Source organism: Glycine max, chromosome 6 (assembly GCF_000004515.6).
Source record: "Glycine max cultivar Williams 82 chromosome 6, Glycine_max_v4.0, whole genome shotgun sequence".
NCBI lineage: Eukaryota > Viridiplantae > Streptophyta > Magnoliopsida > Fabales > Fabaceae > Glycine > Glycine max.
The window spans coordinates 49652000-49668021 of record NC_038242.2 but is presented as its reverse complement, the minus strand read 5'-3'; the positions used below and the strand labels follow the sequence as shown (position 1 = coordinate 49668021).

Genomic DNA, 16022 nt, shown 5'->3' with positions numbered 1-16022 from the left:
GGTATAATTCATAATAATTAAGAATTTTCTAAAATACAGATTATTTACTACAGATAATTATCTAATACTTATAAGAATAAGAATTTGAAACTTAAAATTATTAATTGTCTATTTGAAAAGTATAGATATAGATAATAATACACTAACATGTAGCAAATGATGCTTAATAAGCTGACATGTGGCAGATTGTGCTTGAATGATTGATACGTGTTGAATGAATTTTCTTTTAGGGATTGCCTTGTAGTATAGATAGATAAGATAATCTAATTAATTTTGATTTCATATTTATAGATTTTATTTTAATATATTTAATTTGTGATAATTTCTTACATTTAGAGTGTATTTGGTTTTAGGAATTTAATCTTTATTTTGTTGGTTTATAAACTTTCATAGTAAACTTTTTATATAGTTTATCGAGCAATTAATATACTACTAACTTATATAGTTTTCTTGTCTCTCATTGTCCATCGTAGTGTCACTCGAAACTGTCAAGAATAGAGAATTCACTACAACTTTAATCTTCAAGAATTAATAATAACAAACACAATGGATTTAAAAACAGCCACCATTATTGATCTCAACTTCTCTTGTGTGATAACAATCTCTCTCAACTTAGTTACAGATTTTCTCAGTGATAAGAGAGAAAGAAAGAGAATACAATGGATTTCTTGAATCACTGATCGAGGAAGCTATACAGATTAAGCTACTTATAGCCTCTACAACCAACAAACTAACTGCTAGCCAATTATAACTGAAAAACTGTTAAAAGAAATATCAACTAAGGTAACAGAAAATAACGGTTAGCTTAGAAAGAGGTTAAAAATAAAACTTGTTGACTTAACCAATTAACTGACACAAACGAACATAGTGGTGTTATAACACATTTGATCAACCAACAATTTTAACACAAGTGCTAATAGCTTAGTCCCTTAACCAAGTGATTCGAATTATCTTTGAATATAAAATAAATTATATTAAAAAAAATAAATCTATTTTGTGTGCGTTGATGATTTCCGATAAAGATTAGTCATCATTTTTTATGAAGACTACTTTATATCAATATTATGATAAAAAAAACACATTATTTAATCAAACAAGTGCCAATATAGCATTTCAAAAGATATGAAATAAATTCGGGGACCGGATAGAGCATAAAAGAATAAATATGGGACCGAAGAAAGTTATTTGAGAGATTAAAAGCCATGAGCTTTTTAGGATTTTGGAAGAAAATCAAAGGTTTTAATTATTGGAAGTAGTATTCTGACTCTATTTAATGTTTTTCAGACATACGTGTTAAGCTTTTCATGTTTCAACAGAAGAAACAAAAGTTTTAAGTTTCAACAGTAGTTTGCCATGTGGTTATCTTTGTTATCGCAGATAGAAAGATATAGCAGCCACAACCTTTCAAAGTCATGTTATGAATATGATATGTTAACGTTAACATTATAGTGGAATTTGCGTAAGGAATTGTTACATCATACATGGAGGAATGATATTGAGAATCAATTCAAACTTTTCTAGCTAGCAGCTTAATACGAACTAATAACATTGAATAATGATGTTGGCAATGAGAAACTATAGGACATAATTAAACTCTTCTTAAGGCATTGTGTTTTGGGGATAGGGGGTTGAAGGCTTTGAAGCCAGCATTAAGCTATGCGATCCACAATCTATTTTCTTTTGCTTTCTTGTGTTACCTATGCGATCCACAATTCCTATGGACATGTTCAGGTAAAAATTTTCTTAAGTATTTCTAAGAGAAAATAATAAGAAGAAAAAATTAAATGACTTTTTTCATAATCTAAAATTAGCTTATGCCCATAAGTTAATTTATAAAAATTCTCTCGTATTAACTTTTCTAAAACATGATTTTTAATTTATGTGTAAGTTAATTTTAGTTTATAGAAAAGTTTGTTTTATATTTTCTTCTTATTTTCTTTTGCTAGAAGTGTTTATGAAGAAGTTTATTCAAAGTAGTTTCACTTCCACCTTCTGATTCTTAAGAGCTCCGTATATCATCTTTTGGAATAGAATGGCTTGACTCGGCAAGCGTATGGTCTATCCGCACAATGCAGCTACAACCTTGGCCTATCTGATTTAAAGCTCTGACCACCTATGATAATATACAAAATCAAATTATCACATAAGATGTTTAGTCTTCACTATATACAAAATATGCATGTGAGTAAATATAGGATTTTTATTGGAATAGACTGATTCAATGAAAGCAATAATCTAAACTAAATCTAATAGAACTGATTTTATTAATTGGTTCATGTTACTTCAGATTCAAACTAGACCATTGCAGTTGAATTGGTTTTCAAATTATTTTTAACTAACATGATTTTTCAAATTATAGATTATTATTATATATGACTCTTTTAATTTCTACTATATACGCCTGATTGTCATAAGAACTTCTAACACTAACCCGAGTATGAGTCTGCAGTTTTTATCCTATTGAAGATAAAAAGATGACATGAGGCGTGAATCATGTTTCTAATCTAAAACAGCAGAATATGACAACTTTTGATGCCAATGTTAAAGAACTAGCTACTGTAGCTAGTGTAGACTTACTGTATTCATATTCAATCTCTTTTGAGGATCTCTCTGGAGACAATTTCCAACAAGACGGCTCATCCAATAGAGTTGATGGCAGTCATGAGAGTTTATCATCCTTCCATCAATAAGTGATTGGCATTTCCAGTCTTTTAGTAGTGGTCTAGCCTGCAAAAAAAAAAAAAAAAAGAAAAGAAAAAAAGACCAACTAAAATAAATCCTTGGAATTTGCATTGTTATGTTTTTATAAGAATTTGTAATACTACATCTTCTGATAGTCATTACATGCAACTTTCCTTCAAAGTACATGGTGAATGGAAAAAACCAGTTAAAGTGAACAGAAGAATAATTAAGATAAATACAATCACAAGCATTACATGTGTTCCATCACATTGAAAAGTCTCTCATACTCCTTAGGAATTGAGACCAAAGGCAATTCATAAACACCCTCCTCCCATAACTCTTGAGGCATCTTTTTAAGGACAAAATCATGAAGACCCACAAGAGGCATAGCCAATAATACATCGGGTACAGTGAGCCTAGTGATGCATGTCAGAATTCTGAGGATAATATCTCATTGAATTGATTGATATTATAAGAGATACAAATAAGAGTGAGTATAAGAAGCTCTATTTATAGATCTTATTAGAGAGGTAATTAACGACTACACACATTCCTAACAAATTTCAACTAACTAAAACAACTAATTAAATACAAATGAGAGTCGAGTACGAGCTCTATATATAGAGTTAATTAGAGAGGTATTAAAGAAATAAGCTCTCTCTCTCTATATATAAACCCTTACCTACTGTCAATGTATCTTTAATCAATTTTAATCAATACAATGAGTATCTTCTATGGTACTCCTCTTATCTACTTTGAACTCCATGATGTTAGGCCTCATCAAGTGGGAGATTTTCTGATAATAACTAATGCAAGCATGCAATGTACATAGGAGACTTAAGCGGATCGGAACAACATGTAATGTCAAAAAGAAAGAAGAAATGACACTCAGTTATATGAATCAAGCTTACTCTATTCACTACTCGGATTCTTACCCATCCCACTAGACCTTTATCTCCAACTCGTTTGTCTGTGGTCCTCATTCCAGTTATTAGCTGTAGCAGAACCACCCCAAAGGAATACACATCTGTCTTAGTTGACACTTTACCAAATTCTGCATATTCTGGTGCCATATAAGTCAGATTCCCAACACAGTCAGTGGAGTATGAGGAATCTTCGAGTACGGTTCTAGCCAAACCAAAATCCCCTAGCTGATAAAACATAAAAATAACTTGTCATTCAAACTTCATGTTCATGAGGTAAAGAATCTAGTGGCTGTGGAATCAAATTACAATGAACTATAAGATCTTGTTAAATGATCATCCATCATTAACATGTAGCAATTAAATGTGTATGTATAGAAGACTAGTGTTTCTTATAATCCATGATAAATGAAAGCCTGCATGGTAGAGAGTAGATACTGCAGTTCTACAAAGGCAGCAGAAGCATTGCTAATAAAATAAATTAGTTCTCCATTTTTTCAATGACCAGGTAATATGTATATGTATTTTGTTTATATCAATAACATATATCCTAAAGTATTGATTGTGCATATTATTACCAATACATCATAATCATGTGTAAGAAGAATGTTGTTTGGTGTCATGTCTCTATGTATGATGTTGTTCTCATGCAGGTATAGCAATCCTTCGGCGGCTCCAATAGCTACTTTCACCCTGTCCTTCCAGCTAAGAGGTTTACGAGAATGTTCTGCATAGAAGAAGCCAAAATTTAGTACCTCAATAATGTATTATCAAGAGATGCTCACATTACTATTCTTAGTATTATTTGATATATCTAAGTTTGGTTTTAATTTTGTCATCATACGTGATAAGTGTTGGTCCAATGAACCATTGCAGACATATTCATAGACAAGAAGTCTATGATTCCCTTCGGTGCATGATCCTAACAGTTTGACCACATTCTCATGCCTTGCTTTGCTGAGTGCATCAACTTCAGACTTGAATTCCTTCTCTCCTTTGTGGTTTGCACACATAAGTTTAAGTAGCTTAACAGCAACCTTCTGTCCATACAACGTCCCTTTGTAGACAGAACCAAACCCCCCTTCAGACAGAAAATTCTTTGGGGAAAAGCCTTGTGTGGATGCATACAGCTCAGCATAGGTGAAGTCTCTCTTTTTGTTGCATTCAAATTTTGGTCTTGTGTTGTTGCACACAGAGCACACAGGTTGTGCAATCGTTTCATGTGCTTCCTGGATGTTCATGAGTTGTTTTTCTTGTTTAACTTGTGTGCGTAGATGAGACATTTTTTTGTTTAACCTGCCCCCTGAGCACAGCGAAAGAGAATGCACAATGCACTAGTGCCATGTAATGCTCTCTATTTGAATGGTTCCTTTAGCCTTGATATTAGAGCCAAAAAATTTGGCTTTTGTACGATTATATGTATGTTGGGGCATTGACTTTTCTAAGGGTTACTTAGTAGATGAGCAATTGATGTTTATTTTTTATTTTTTTATACACATATGATTGCAAAGAGTATTTTTAGTCAAGACTAAAATCTTTTGGGGATCTGAAAGCATTCATAAGTGAATTGTCCCCTCTAAACTAGGTTTTCTCTGTACACAAGAGTTAGGATTCGAACTTTTGATTACTTGTTTAAGGGTCTAAGGGACACGAGCTCATCGCCACTTGTAGCTGAGGATCTTAATCCTAGGACTTTGAAATTGATAGCAACTGAGGAGCTTAATTCTAGGACTTTCAAACTATGTTTACCATATGACTTAGCTGTTAGGAATTGAATTTCGATCTAGATTCTTTTCCACCCAATTATGAATATACCTGAATTCTTTGGATGTTCTCATTGTTTTGACAGTTATTGGTTGCACTTATGGTAAAGAATATTCAAGAGGGCTATATAGTCCTAAAAAAGGAAACAAAATCTGTTTAAATTTGAAGTTTTTTTTAATTAAAAAAAAATCTCTTAAGGGGTAAAGATTCTAAAAACAACAAAGTTGAAGACAGATCTAGACAACTCCAAAGTAAGAGGAGTGTTATCTAGGTGATGTTTTGGATTGAAATGTTTGTCAATCGTAAAGGACTAAAAGAGTCAACAATGTTGAACAATTGATTGAGAATTCAAGATAAGTTTTGGAAACGATTAGAAAAACAATGTAAAAGAGATTAACACGTTTACAGAAAGGAGGAATAATTGTAGTTTCCAAATCACAACTTGCAAGTTTTTCATATATTTTAATAACATGCAACAATGCCGAAGCAATTTGGTCATATTTAAGTATCAGTTTTGCAAAACCATTCCCTCAAGGGCAATAGTAAAAATTTTACAAATGGAAATTTTTTATTGAAAAATGTAAAAATCCTATTTAATATTATAAACTCACTTCCACTTTCTGAGCAACTATACCCATTTTAATTACCTTCCCCGTATCTGTCCAAATATGAATTTTAGAGGGAGAGCAACTTGCCAATGTTTAGAAATTGTACATAGAAAATGTCGATAAATTTGAGGTTAAAATTTTCCAAAGTAATCTAGCTATCCTGTATATTACTCTGGTTAAGAAACATCACATGTAAGATGAGAATAATGTTATTCAAATTGGTGATTAATTACCAACTTACCATGCTGATGATGTAACTTTGGTTAAGATAACTCTTTCACATATTACGATGCTGTGATCCCTTGGGTTCTGTTTTCAGTTTACACAATGGCATAATGTTTAAAGTTAGTATTATTTTGCTAATTAGCTTGGTTCAACAGATAATATAACGGCGTTTACTCGAATTATGTTACAAGATCAATTTCCATTGTTGATTTTTCACTTTTAAGTAAGTCATATGAAAATATCATTGTAATCTCTCTATATTCTCATGTTGAAATGTTCCACTTCTCTTCTTTTTTGTTTTTACCAAAATAGTTCCCATTTTATAATTAATTAAATGAAAAAATTGGTAAAAATTAAAAGTTAATTAAGAGCTTACAGAGATTAGTTGTGTAAAATTTGTAAATGTAAAAGTCTAGTAACGTTTGTATAGTTTTTTCAAGTGTTGACACTGAAGTTTAAACTAAGACTCCCGTAAATTATACAAAATTTTCACTCTTATACTCATCTTAGTAGGTTATGTATATATAGACACCTAGTAATGTGGGATCTCACAATTTAATAGATATTTAACTTATTACATAAATACAATCTGTTATAATTCCAAAGCAATATGTTATCATACCTTATGAATCATATACACATCACACGGTATTAATATATATATGGCACAAGCATAGACTTTACCTATGAAATTATGCAATACACACAACTACTCAATTGTTTTCAAAATCATTTTAATTTGTCGCGCCTCAAAATGATTCAATTTGTCGGGTTTCCACAGTGGATCCAATCACAATACTCGTCGCACAAAAACTTGTCACCCTTAAAGGATTTTATAATTGTGTGATTATACAATTTATAGTAGCTCACAACTCAATGCACACATCTCAATACATGTGTGATCTCACAATTTAACAAATATTTAACTTATCACTTACATATAGTTCATCACACTTCCATAATCCCAAGACAACACGTTATCACGCCTCATGCATCATATACATGTCACACAATAATAATATTAATATGTTATGTTCATATGATTAAATCCCTTAAACAATTTCACATACTCATATCAAACTCAAAGGAATCAAAATCATAGGTCAAAGACATGAAAACACTAAGAACACTCAATTTGATCAACCAATTCACATCAGGACATCAATTGACCCGTCAAACACAACAATCTCATAATTATAATTGTAAAGGAAGAATTACAATACAGTAAACATCTAAAAATAAACCCCAATTTGATCCTCTAAGGATCCCTACACCTATTCATTCTAACTTAATTGTGATAAACTCATCTCTTACCTCTAAGCGAGCGTCCGTGCGTAGTTTGATAGTGATAGCAATGTCTCTAGTAGTTCCCTAAGATTCTTCAAGCTTTTCATCTGGTTGTTCTGCTAAGGTTTTCAAGCATTCGAGAGAAGGAGAAGATATTGGAGTCTCAATTTCATTGTCTTCGTGCAAGGATCGTTTCTCTTTACAAACATTATTTCACAAATCCCAATGTGGGAATGTGTGAAAATGAGTTTCAAACTTGGTATCCAAATTTCAGGATGATTCGATAGTTAATGAGTTCGAGATCGTAGTTTTATTGGGACATGTTTGAGTGTATGTGGGAAAAAGAGAGGGTTTTAAGAGGAAAAAAAAAGAGAAAACGAATTTGGGAGGAAGAGAGAGCGAACAAACATATCTTAAATGTAAAAATTGACCTAATATGTCTCTATTTATAGCTACTTTAAGTCTATTATTTACTCTATTTTTCTTTATTTTATTATCTTATAAAAATGAACTCTATTTTACTTCCTATCAAATGAATAAATAAAACATCCTTTTTATTTTTTAAAAACATATTTATTTTATTTACCTTAAAATCATTATTTTAATTAATAAAATTATTTTTTCTTATTTATTTAATTACAAAAATCTCATTATTTTTCTAAAATTCTATTTATTTTTAATTAAAATTCTTTTTAATTCATTTTTAAAAAAATTGGGTGTTACAATCATTCCTCTTTTTAAATATGTTGAGAACCTGATAATTGTTCTTGTGAAAAAAGCCCCTTAACATTTGACACCATAGAGTTTATTGATAGGATAAAACATTTTGTGCTGCAAGAGGATGAAACCAAATCCATTCATAACTAAATTTCATCCCATAAGATAAAACTCATCTCAACTGAGTAACCATATTCTGTCACAAAATAACCATTTTAACAAGTGGAAACTTTATTCATTTAAAGGAACTAAACTGAAATATTCTCCCTTATTTCAGCTATATACTAAGTCTAGCATCTAAGAATATAGTAACCCTCCATTCGAATTTGATATTTCTATTTCCCCTTCATTCTGTGCTTCACCATCACTAGTTGACTCATAATGAAACTTATATGAGCTTGAGATACATGAAAAGATGCTCTGAATTGGAGGGGATGGTGGCTGTCTTACAATCATCTGCATCATCTGACTTATGTTGTTATTTTCTATGGATTCTGAACTGTGACTTAGTAACTCCTCTTCAAACCTGAAGGGTTCCTGCATTTCATCTTTAGATTCATCAGAGTCTGATACACCATTGGTTGAATCTGACCTTGCAGGGGAGTAATCCCTTAATCTGATGTCACATGTTCTGCCTTCCACTATGTCAGTTAGAGCATCAACAACCTGTAGTGACATAAAAGATGAAGTAAAATAAAATAAAACGTATCACCTTAGAATCTGGTCATACATTTTATTAACCTGACCTTGAATGTATGAAAAACTATGCATGCCTGTTTTTCATATAATCTAGTACTTTCTCTAACACTCTTTTTTATAGACATATGAAACACGGACTCTGACACGGACATGGACACTTCGACATGACTAATATAAAAAATATAGGACACGGTGACACCACATACAAACACAAATATAAAAATTCTACTGAAATGAAATATGAGTAACATATAATAAAATATCTAAAATGATAGTATATTTATTTTTTAAACTAACCTTCTATGTTTTTTTAAGTGTATTAGCAGTGTAAAGGTGATGACTAAAGTGTTCAAGCCAACAAAATATCATTTTTAAATCAAACACCTAATAAGAAATATTGAAAACGTGTCCAACATGGCGACACTTCGAACAAGAGAGATGTTGGCATTTCATATTGTCCAACACTTTTTCAAAGCTTATATAAAAAAAGAAAATAAAAAGACAATTCCGGAAGTACGTGGATGTTGCAGCTGAATAACATTCAAAAAAAATTGTTCATAGCATGTTTCCTAATGAGAATGTTTGCTGGAAGGTTCTCAATTGAGAAATGTTAGTAACACAGTTATGAAACTAATAAGAACTTTGTTGGTTTGCTAATATAAATACGTTACTTATTATCAACTGCTCTCCATTATTTTAAATCCTTCTCCTTTAAAATACAGTGAACTATACTCCAAAACAAATGATCCAAATATGTAGCCTACCTTCACCATATTTAGTCTCCTTTGAGGCTCCCTGCTTAGACATTTTTCTGCTATTCGAACCATCCAAAATAGTTGATGGACATCATAAGAGTTGATGATCCTTTCATCAATTAAATCTGGATAGTTCCTTTCTCTTAAAAGTGGCCTTGCCTGCAAGAAATTTTAATAGACAAACGAATAAAGATATTTAATTATGTTATTTATCAGAATGTTGAAGTTAAAGCTTATATTATCCGGTAATGTAGCCCCACAGCCCCCTCCCCCCAAACCTTCAATTTGTCAACAACTTTCTTTGTATCAAAATGAATCATAGTTCTTCCAAAACCAAAATAAAAAGTAAAGCATAACTATTATTTCTATAAAGTCAAAAGAAAAAGAACATAATTGTAATTGATGCTATTCATGTACTTAAAGATCAACTGAAAGAAACATCTAAATTATCATAAATGAACTATCAATTCTTCCTATAAGTCTTTGAAGATTAAAAGAAATTCCAAAAGTGACTCAAAAAGTATAATATTGGTAACACACTAACACTGGTCCTTGACTTGACACTAACATTAAAAACTAAGGTATGAAATTGATTTGAATCGTATTGATGCCTTGATGAGCTGAGGTTATACTAAAGCATTAAGATAATTGAAATTTTATGGTATTTAGATTGTTACCCATCCCACAAGACTTCTTCCTCCGAGTCTTTTATCTGTAGTTCTCATTCCTGTTATTAGTTGCAGTAGAACCACCCCAAAAGAATATACATCTGTTTTGGCAGACACTTTGCCAAGTTCTGCATATTCGGGTGCCAAGTACCCCAAAGTTCCAACAACTTCCGTTGAGTGTATCGAGTCTTGATTTTGATTTCTTGCTAATCCAAAGTCTCCCAGCTAATAAATTCACAAGGAAAGAAAAATGTTCTCAATGAAGTTCAGCTTTTTTATGAAATTAACAGTGAGTTTATAGAGTACTCCCAGACTAATATGTGATTTTGCTATATCTTATTTGCACAAGTACACACAGTAATGCTAATAATGTATTAATTATTAAATGTTCCATCATTATTCAACAAATGAACATAATTAATATCCTGGACTAATATCTTACAAAGCAGTCCTGGATGCATCATTGAAATTTGCAAATTTGAAGCTGTGTGCCATGTTTTAATTAGCATCATATGCATGCAAATATATGTAGATTCAAGACTTGATGTATTACCAATGGTTGATAATCGTGTGTAATAAGGATATTGTTTGGTCTCACATCTCTGTGTATTATGTTGTTCTTGTGCAAGTATAGTAAGCCTTTGGCAGCTCCAATAGCTACGTTGATCCTATCTTCCCAACTAAGAGGTGATCGAGAGTGTTCTGCATCAATTTAACAAAAGTTAGTCTCTTATAAGCTGTATTAAGAAAAACATAAATAGAAATCAAATACTAAATTAAAGCCTGTTTGCTTACCTGATATATGTTGGTCAAGAGAGCCATTGCAGACATATTCATACACAAGAAGCCTATCGTTTTTTTCTGAGCATGAACCTAGCAGCACAACCACATTCTCATGTCTTGCTTTGCTAAGCACATTCACTTCAGACTTAAATTCCTTCTCTCCTTGGAAGCTTGCATATTTATGTTGCTTAACAGCAATCTTCATTCCATTCAGCAGCCCTTTGTAGACAGATCCAAATCCACCTTCTGACAGAAAGTTCTTAGGAGAAAATCCTTGTGTCGCAGTATGAAGCTCCGCATAACTGAAATCTCTCTTCAATCCAATTTTTGGCCGTCTATTATTGCACACGGAACAAAATGGATTTGTGAATTCTTCCTCCATATGAGATGCTTCGTTATTTCTGCTGTTCTGCTCCTTTTGATTTACTTCTATTTGACTTGTTTCTTCATTCTCCGAAATGTGAAATAGTGATCGGTTCCATGTTGTTTCTTGTTCTATATTTGAATAAAACTTTCCCTCTTGGTATTGACAGCCATGCCGCAAGCTTCCAAAACTAGAAGTGGAGACTTCTGTACTCCACTGACTTGAAACTACAGTTGGTGTCAACAGATCACTTGATGAAGACCTAGACACTGCGTGATGTATCATTGATCATCTCAGTTGTACTGCTTAATCATCAAAAGGAATATATATAGGTATTTAAATAGCAACAGATATCATTAAATTAATGGAGATTTCAGTGAGGTTCTTTAGCTGTTTCGTTTAGCAGTGAATGTTGCCAAAGATTTTTCATGTTATTATTACCTCAACATGTATTGTAACTCAACATTGATAAACTTTCACCATGGTTTTTGTTTACAAGATTCTTGTGTAAAAATTGTGAATCTGCAGTTTGTGCATTGGAAGTCGATAGGATTAATTGACCAAAAAGACTAGCTATTCAGAGTTAACATATATTGAACCATCTTTGAGTGTTGATTACTAATCATTTGTTTAATCATCCTAAATTGCTAACTATTCCTAGATATATTTGCAGTCTGATTGACAGATAGGATATGATAGAACACCGGGATTTCTTTTGTTCATGGCATGGATTTTCGTAATCTGACTTGAATCTTCATGACTTGTCCAAAGGTTTGAGTACTGATGTCAATTGTTCAGTTAACACCAAAATGGAAATCCATTATTACAGAAGTTTATCTAAATAAAAATTTGACATTATAGGTGGGTATTGCATATTTCTATAAGAGGTTTTTTATTCTCTGATTTGTTGATAGTACGAGAGGCAATGAATGAGAGAACATATAACCTGTCTATGGCACAATAGAAATATTAATTTATATATATATATATATATATATATATATATATATATATATATATATATATATATATATATATATATATTGTATTTAGACAATATTGCTATGGCATAAAAGTACTTACTGAGAAGAGAACGTTCCTCCTCTTCACTTCCTGGAAACATTTCTTTATAGCTTACATTTTCTTGCTTGTCGGCAAATGTTTTGGTACTGACTGCTGATTTTGGATCTTTCAACCTCTCAATTGAATTGTCACTTGTTATCCTATACATACCACAAGGGAGGTTGCGCATGAAATGCTTCATATCTTTGTGAATTTGTCTGCATCCAAGGCAAAAAGGCTATAGCTTTAGCATAGCGTATCAAAATAACCTTGCATAAGTAGTCCATGGATAATATGATATCATAAGCTAGTTTCTATTTTTTGGTGGACAAGCTTATTCTCCTTGACAGTGACCTTAAATGAGCAGCTGCGAATGCTTAAGTTTGATTTCCCCTTATAATATATTGCATGGAACAATGATAAAAACAGTACTGATCATAGAGTCTTGCATATCAAGAACGATGCTATGCATGAGATTTATTGCCACACATAATTCTTGTAACAGTCCATTAATTTTTCATAAAATAAAAAAAAAATTATTTAAAAATTAATAGAGTTTTTAGAAATTAAATAAATAAGAGAAAAAAAATTGTTAATTAAAATAAGGGTTTAATAGTATTAGAAAATAAGTGGAGTAAAATGATGTTTTAGAAAATAAAGAGATGTTTTAATGAGTTATTTATTTAATGAAAGTGTGTGAAAATGAGAAGTCGCATGTTTTGTATAGTTCATTGATAGAGTTTGTGTGTTAAAATGTTTTCTAGGTTAGACTTGAATTAAGAGGGAGAGGCCCTAACGAACTCTTCGGAGTCTAGGTCTTGGAAGTAAATACACCTGATTTTGAGTACTCCTTTAAGCATGTGCCGATCTTGGAGTATTCTTGTAAAACAACATGACCCTAACTGGTCTCCCTCCATCCCATTTTTTTCGTAAACTAATTTAAAAAGGATTCTTATTTGTAAATAAACAGAGTTTTAGAAAAATGATAAGTTTTTTTATAATCAAATAATAAATAAGGAGAAATAACTTTATTAATTAAAATAATAGTTTGAGAGAAAATAAAAATAGTATTTTATTTATTTATTTGATAAGGAATAAAATAGATTTTGTTTTTATTAAGTATCCTAACTATAAATAGAGACGTGTTAGGTCAGTTTCTCACACTAACGATGTCTCCTTTTTCTCTCAATTTCGTTTTTCCATCTCCTCCTCCCAAAACCCTCTCTTTTTCCCGCATACCACCAAACTTATCTTAGGAAAATGATGATCTCAGACTTATTGACCGTTGGATCGTCGTGAAATTGGAGCACCATGGTCAGAACTCATTTCCAAACATTTCCACCGTTGGGAATTATAAAAGGATATCGGAGCTGATAGAAAATCTTTTTTATCGCAACTTTTTCTTTTCTCGCAAAAATCCAAAACTGTCTCAGTAAAACTACGATCTCGAACTCGTTAACCGTTGGATTGTCTTGAAATTTTGATATGTGGTTCAAGATTCAATTCCGCACACTTTCCCTATTGGGATTTGTAAAATAATATTCTTGGAGAGAGAAAACTGAATCGCACGAAGACAGAGGTTTGAGAGGGCAGCCAAGGCTGTGTTTGAGAGGGCAGCCTTGCAATTATATCCATACACAAATTTCTTATAGGGAATACATTACAATCTATTAGTGGAAGGATTGGAGTTTCATAGATTAAGTGAAGTGTTCTTTGGGTAGTAAAAACCTAGGACGCACAAATGCTACATGGGACAAGAGCATAAGGATGCAGCACATTCTAAAAGTTGTAGTATGCAACACTTTTACATAAGTGTTGTCTGGAGCCGAAAAGTTGGTTGTGAAAGCCTCCCCCAAAACCACACCACCTTAATTTGACAAGTTGAGGTGATGTGGCTGCTTCACTTAAGTGATGTGGATATTTAAAAATTAACAGAAGTTGTTCATATCATAACAAACCATCACTAAAATAGTATTTAATGAGAATTAAGGCATAACATTCAAAACTTCAAGGATTCCATTTAACAATACTGGAACATAGACGTTAATAATAACAAGAGTCAAGTAATATAAAAAAGAAAAAAGAAAGTACAACAAAAAAGGGAAACATATGGTTGCCTATCTAAACATGACAGTGAAATAAGGAATATAAAATAGAACATAGACCTCTCTTTGATGTGAACAGAGTAGAGACCACAAAATGGTGTGCCAAAGTTCCAGAGTGTGGGCATGTGGGGTTGTCCAGAAACTCCACTGGTATGCCATGAGTTGGCAGGAAATGCAGCTGATAGCTTTGGATCATGTTGTTTGTGTTGAAGAGAGAAGAGACTGGTGTTATTTAGCCTTTAAAAGGAATGAGTTTCACATAGGGCTTGGATTCTAATGAAATTTAAGGGGGGCAAGGTCCTCCCCAAACAAAATGAAACAACATCATTCAGGGGTCGAGGCCAAAAAAGGAGGACTTTTGTGTCTAATGCAATAGAGGTCATGTTGCTTGCTTTTCATTCATGGTGCTCCACTTGGGACAGCGAGCTGCAATGCAATGGGGTTCCACTTAGTGGCCCATATTCATGATGCACTGCAATGCCATACCAGCACTAGAGAGTGTGATTGATTACTTTGCTGGAAGCTGATGACTTCTTGGGTTGCCATCTAAACACTAAAATGGGGAGGTAAATAGAGATTGGAATTTACCATTAAGGGAAATTGGAGAACACAAACAAGCACAGAGAGGAAAGATACAAATAGACATGAGGCTATGAAATAGCATAAAATAAGAGAATGACCAATTTTATGTTATAGGATAGGATTGTAGATTTGGGAATTCGGCTTTGGCCCATGTGCCATCACCTTGATTTGGGGTTAAGGCTGCTCAATACTATCAGCCTATTTAAATCTCAATGTAAGCTCAATCCATTGAACCTGTGAGTTAAATGGATTAGATCAAGTTGACCCGTGAACCAATCCATTTGTAGGATTGTGTTATTTTACTTTTTGTTTCTTTTGTTGGAAGCTGATCTATTACTTTTTATTCAGAAGAATCAACGCTACAACATCTCTGAGGATACCTGGCAACAAGTTGATATCTGTTGATGTATTCATTTTGAATGGGCTACAATTACATGATCTTAGTTTCTCATTAATATTATTCAGTGCATTGTAATTTTGAATGGGCTACAGTTTTTACCCCCCTTATTCTCTTTCTCTCATGTGCTTGTCTCAATCTCTTTTTAGTTTGCGTTATTGTTTTAATTATGATAATTTCTAATCAAAGTGGAGAATAGAATAATGAGGGCTTGAAGAAGAGTGAAGTTAGAGCATGTGACACCTTTCCTCTAAGTCAAGAATGATTACACTTAATTTAACCCAACTCTAACTAAACTTACACCCCTAACGGAATGTGCGCTACAGTTGTCAAATTCAATCATTCATAGCTTAAATTGCTAAGATGATATTATTAATTATATAGACCAAAAATGTAAATTC

General features: G+C 32.3%; 2 protein-coding genes across 3 annotated transcripts; both read right to left on the bottom strand.

Moving 5' to 3' along the window:
- Nucleotides 1-1023: 1023 nt before the first annotated feature.
- LOC102663919 (putative serine/threonine-protein kinase) lies at nucleotides 1024-4901 on the bottom strand. Of its 2 annotated transcripts, XM_041016763.1 has the most exons (6): nucleotides 4450-4901; nucleotides 4184-4332; nucleotides 3618-3833; nucleotides 2578-2727; nucleotides 1990-2113; nucleotides 1024-1715 (listed from the first exon to the last, which is right to left on the bottom strand). In XM_041016763.1, exons 1-5 carry the CDS (start codon nucleotides 4886-4888, stop codon nucleotides 2000-2002), a joined length of 1068 nt encoding a protein of 355 aa, XP_040872697.1. In that variant the 5' UTR covers nucleotides 4889-4901; the 3' UTR covers nucleotides 1024-1715; nucleotides 1990-1999. The 2 variants fall into 2 exon arrangements, with proteins under 2 accessions (XP_040872697.1, XP_006582804.2); XM_006582741.2 differs by having other exon boundaries at nucleotides 1024-2113.
- A 3515-nt stretch (nucleotides 4902-8416) lies between these two features.
- LOC100805266 (probable serine/threonine-protein kinase PBL5) lies at nucleotides 8417-12728 on the bottom strand. Its single transcript, XM_014776845.3, has 6 exons — nucleotides 12559-12728; nucleotides 11124-11744; nucleotides 10882-11030; nucleotides 10338-10553; nucleotides 9670-9819; nucleotides 8417-8872 (listed from the first exon to the last, which is right to left on the bottom strand). The coding sequence occupies exons 1-6, from the start codon at nucleotides 12725-12727 to the stop codon at nucleotides 8504-8506; spliced, it is 1674 nt and encodes a 557-aa protein (XP_014632331.2). The 5' UTR covers nucleotide 12728; the 3' UTR covers nucleotides 8417-8503.
- Nucleotides 12729-16022: the final 3294 nt, after the last annotated feature.

Bases quoted from the DNA above. Each gene is read 5' to 3' on its own strand.
- LOC102663919 (XM_006582741.2), bottom strand. From the start codon at position 4,888: ATGTCTCATCTACGCACACAAGTTAAACAAGAAAAACAACTCATGAAC. The intron at 3,834-4,183 runs GTAATAATATGC...ATGTTTTATCAG, and splicing joins CACATGATTATGATGTATTG to CTAGGGGATTTTGGTTTGGC. The intron at 2,728-3,617 runs GTAAGAATCCGA...TTTTTTTTGCAG, and splicing joins ATAAAGGTCTAGTGGGATGG to GCTAGACCACTACTAAAAGA.
- LOC100805266 (XM_014776845.3), bottom strand. From the start codon at position 12,727: ATGCGCAACCTCCCTTGTGGTATGTATAGGATAACAAGTGACAATTCA. The intron at 11,031-11,123 runs GTAAGCAAACAG...AAATTGATGCAG, and splicing joins TCTTGACCAACATATATCAG to AACACTCTCGATCACCTCTT. The intron at 8,873-9,669 runs GTAGGCTACATA...ATGTCACTACAG, and splicing joins GGAGACTAAATATGGTGAAG to GTTGTTGATGCTCTAACTGA.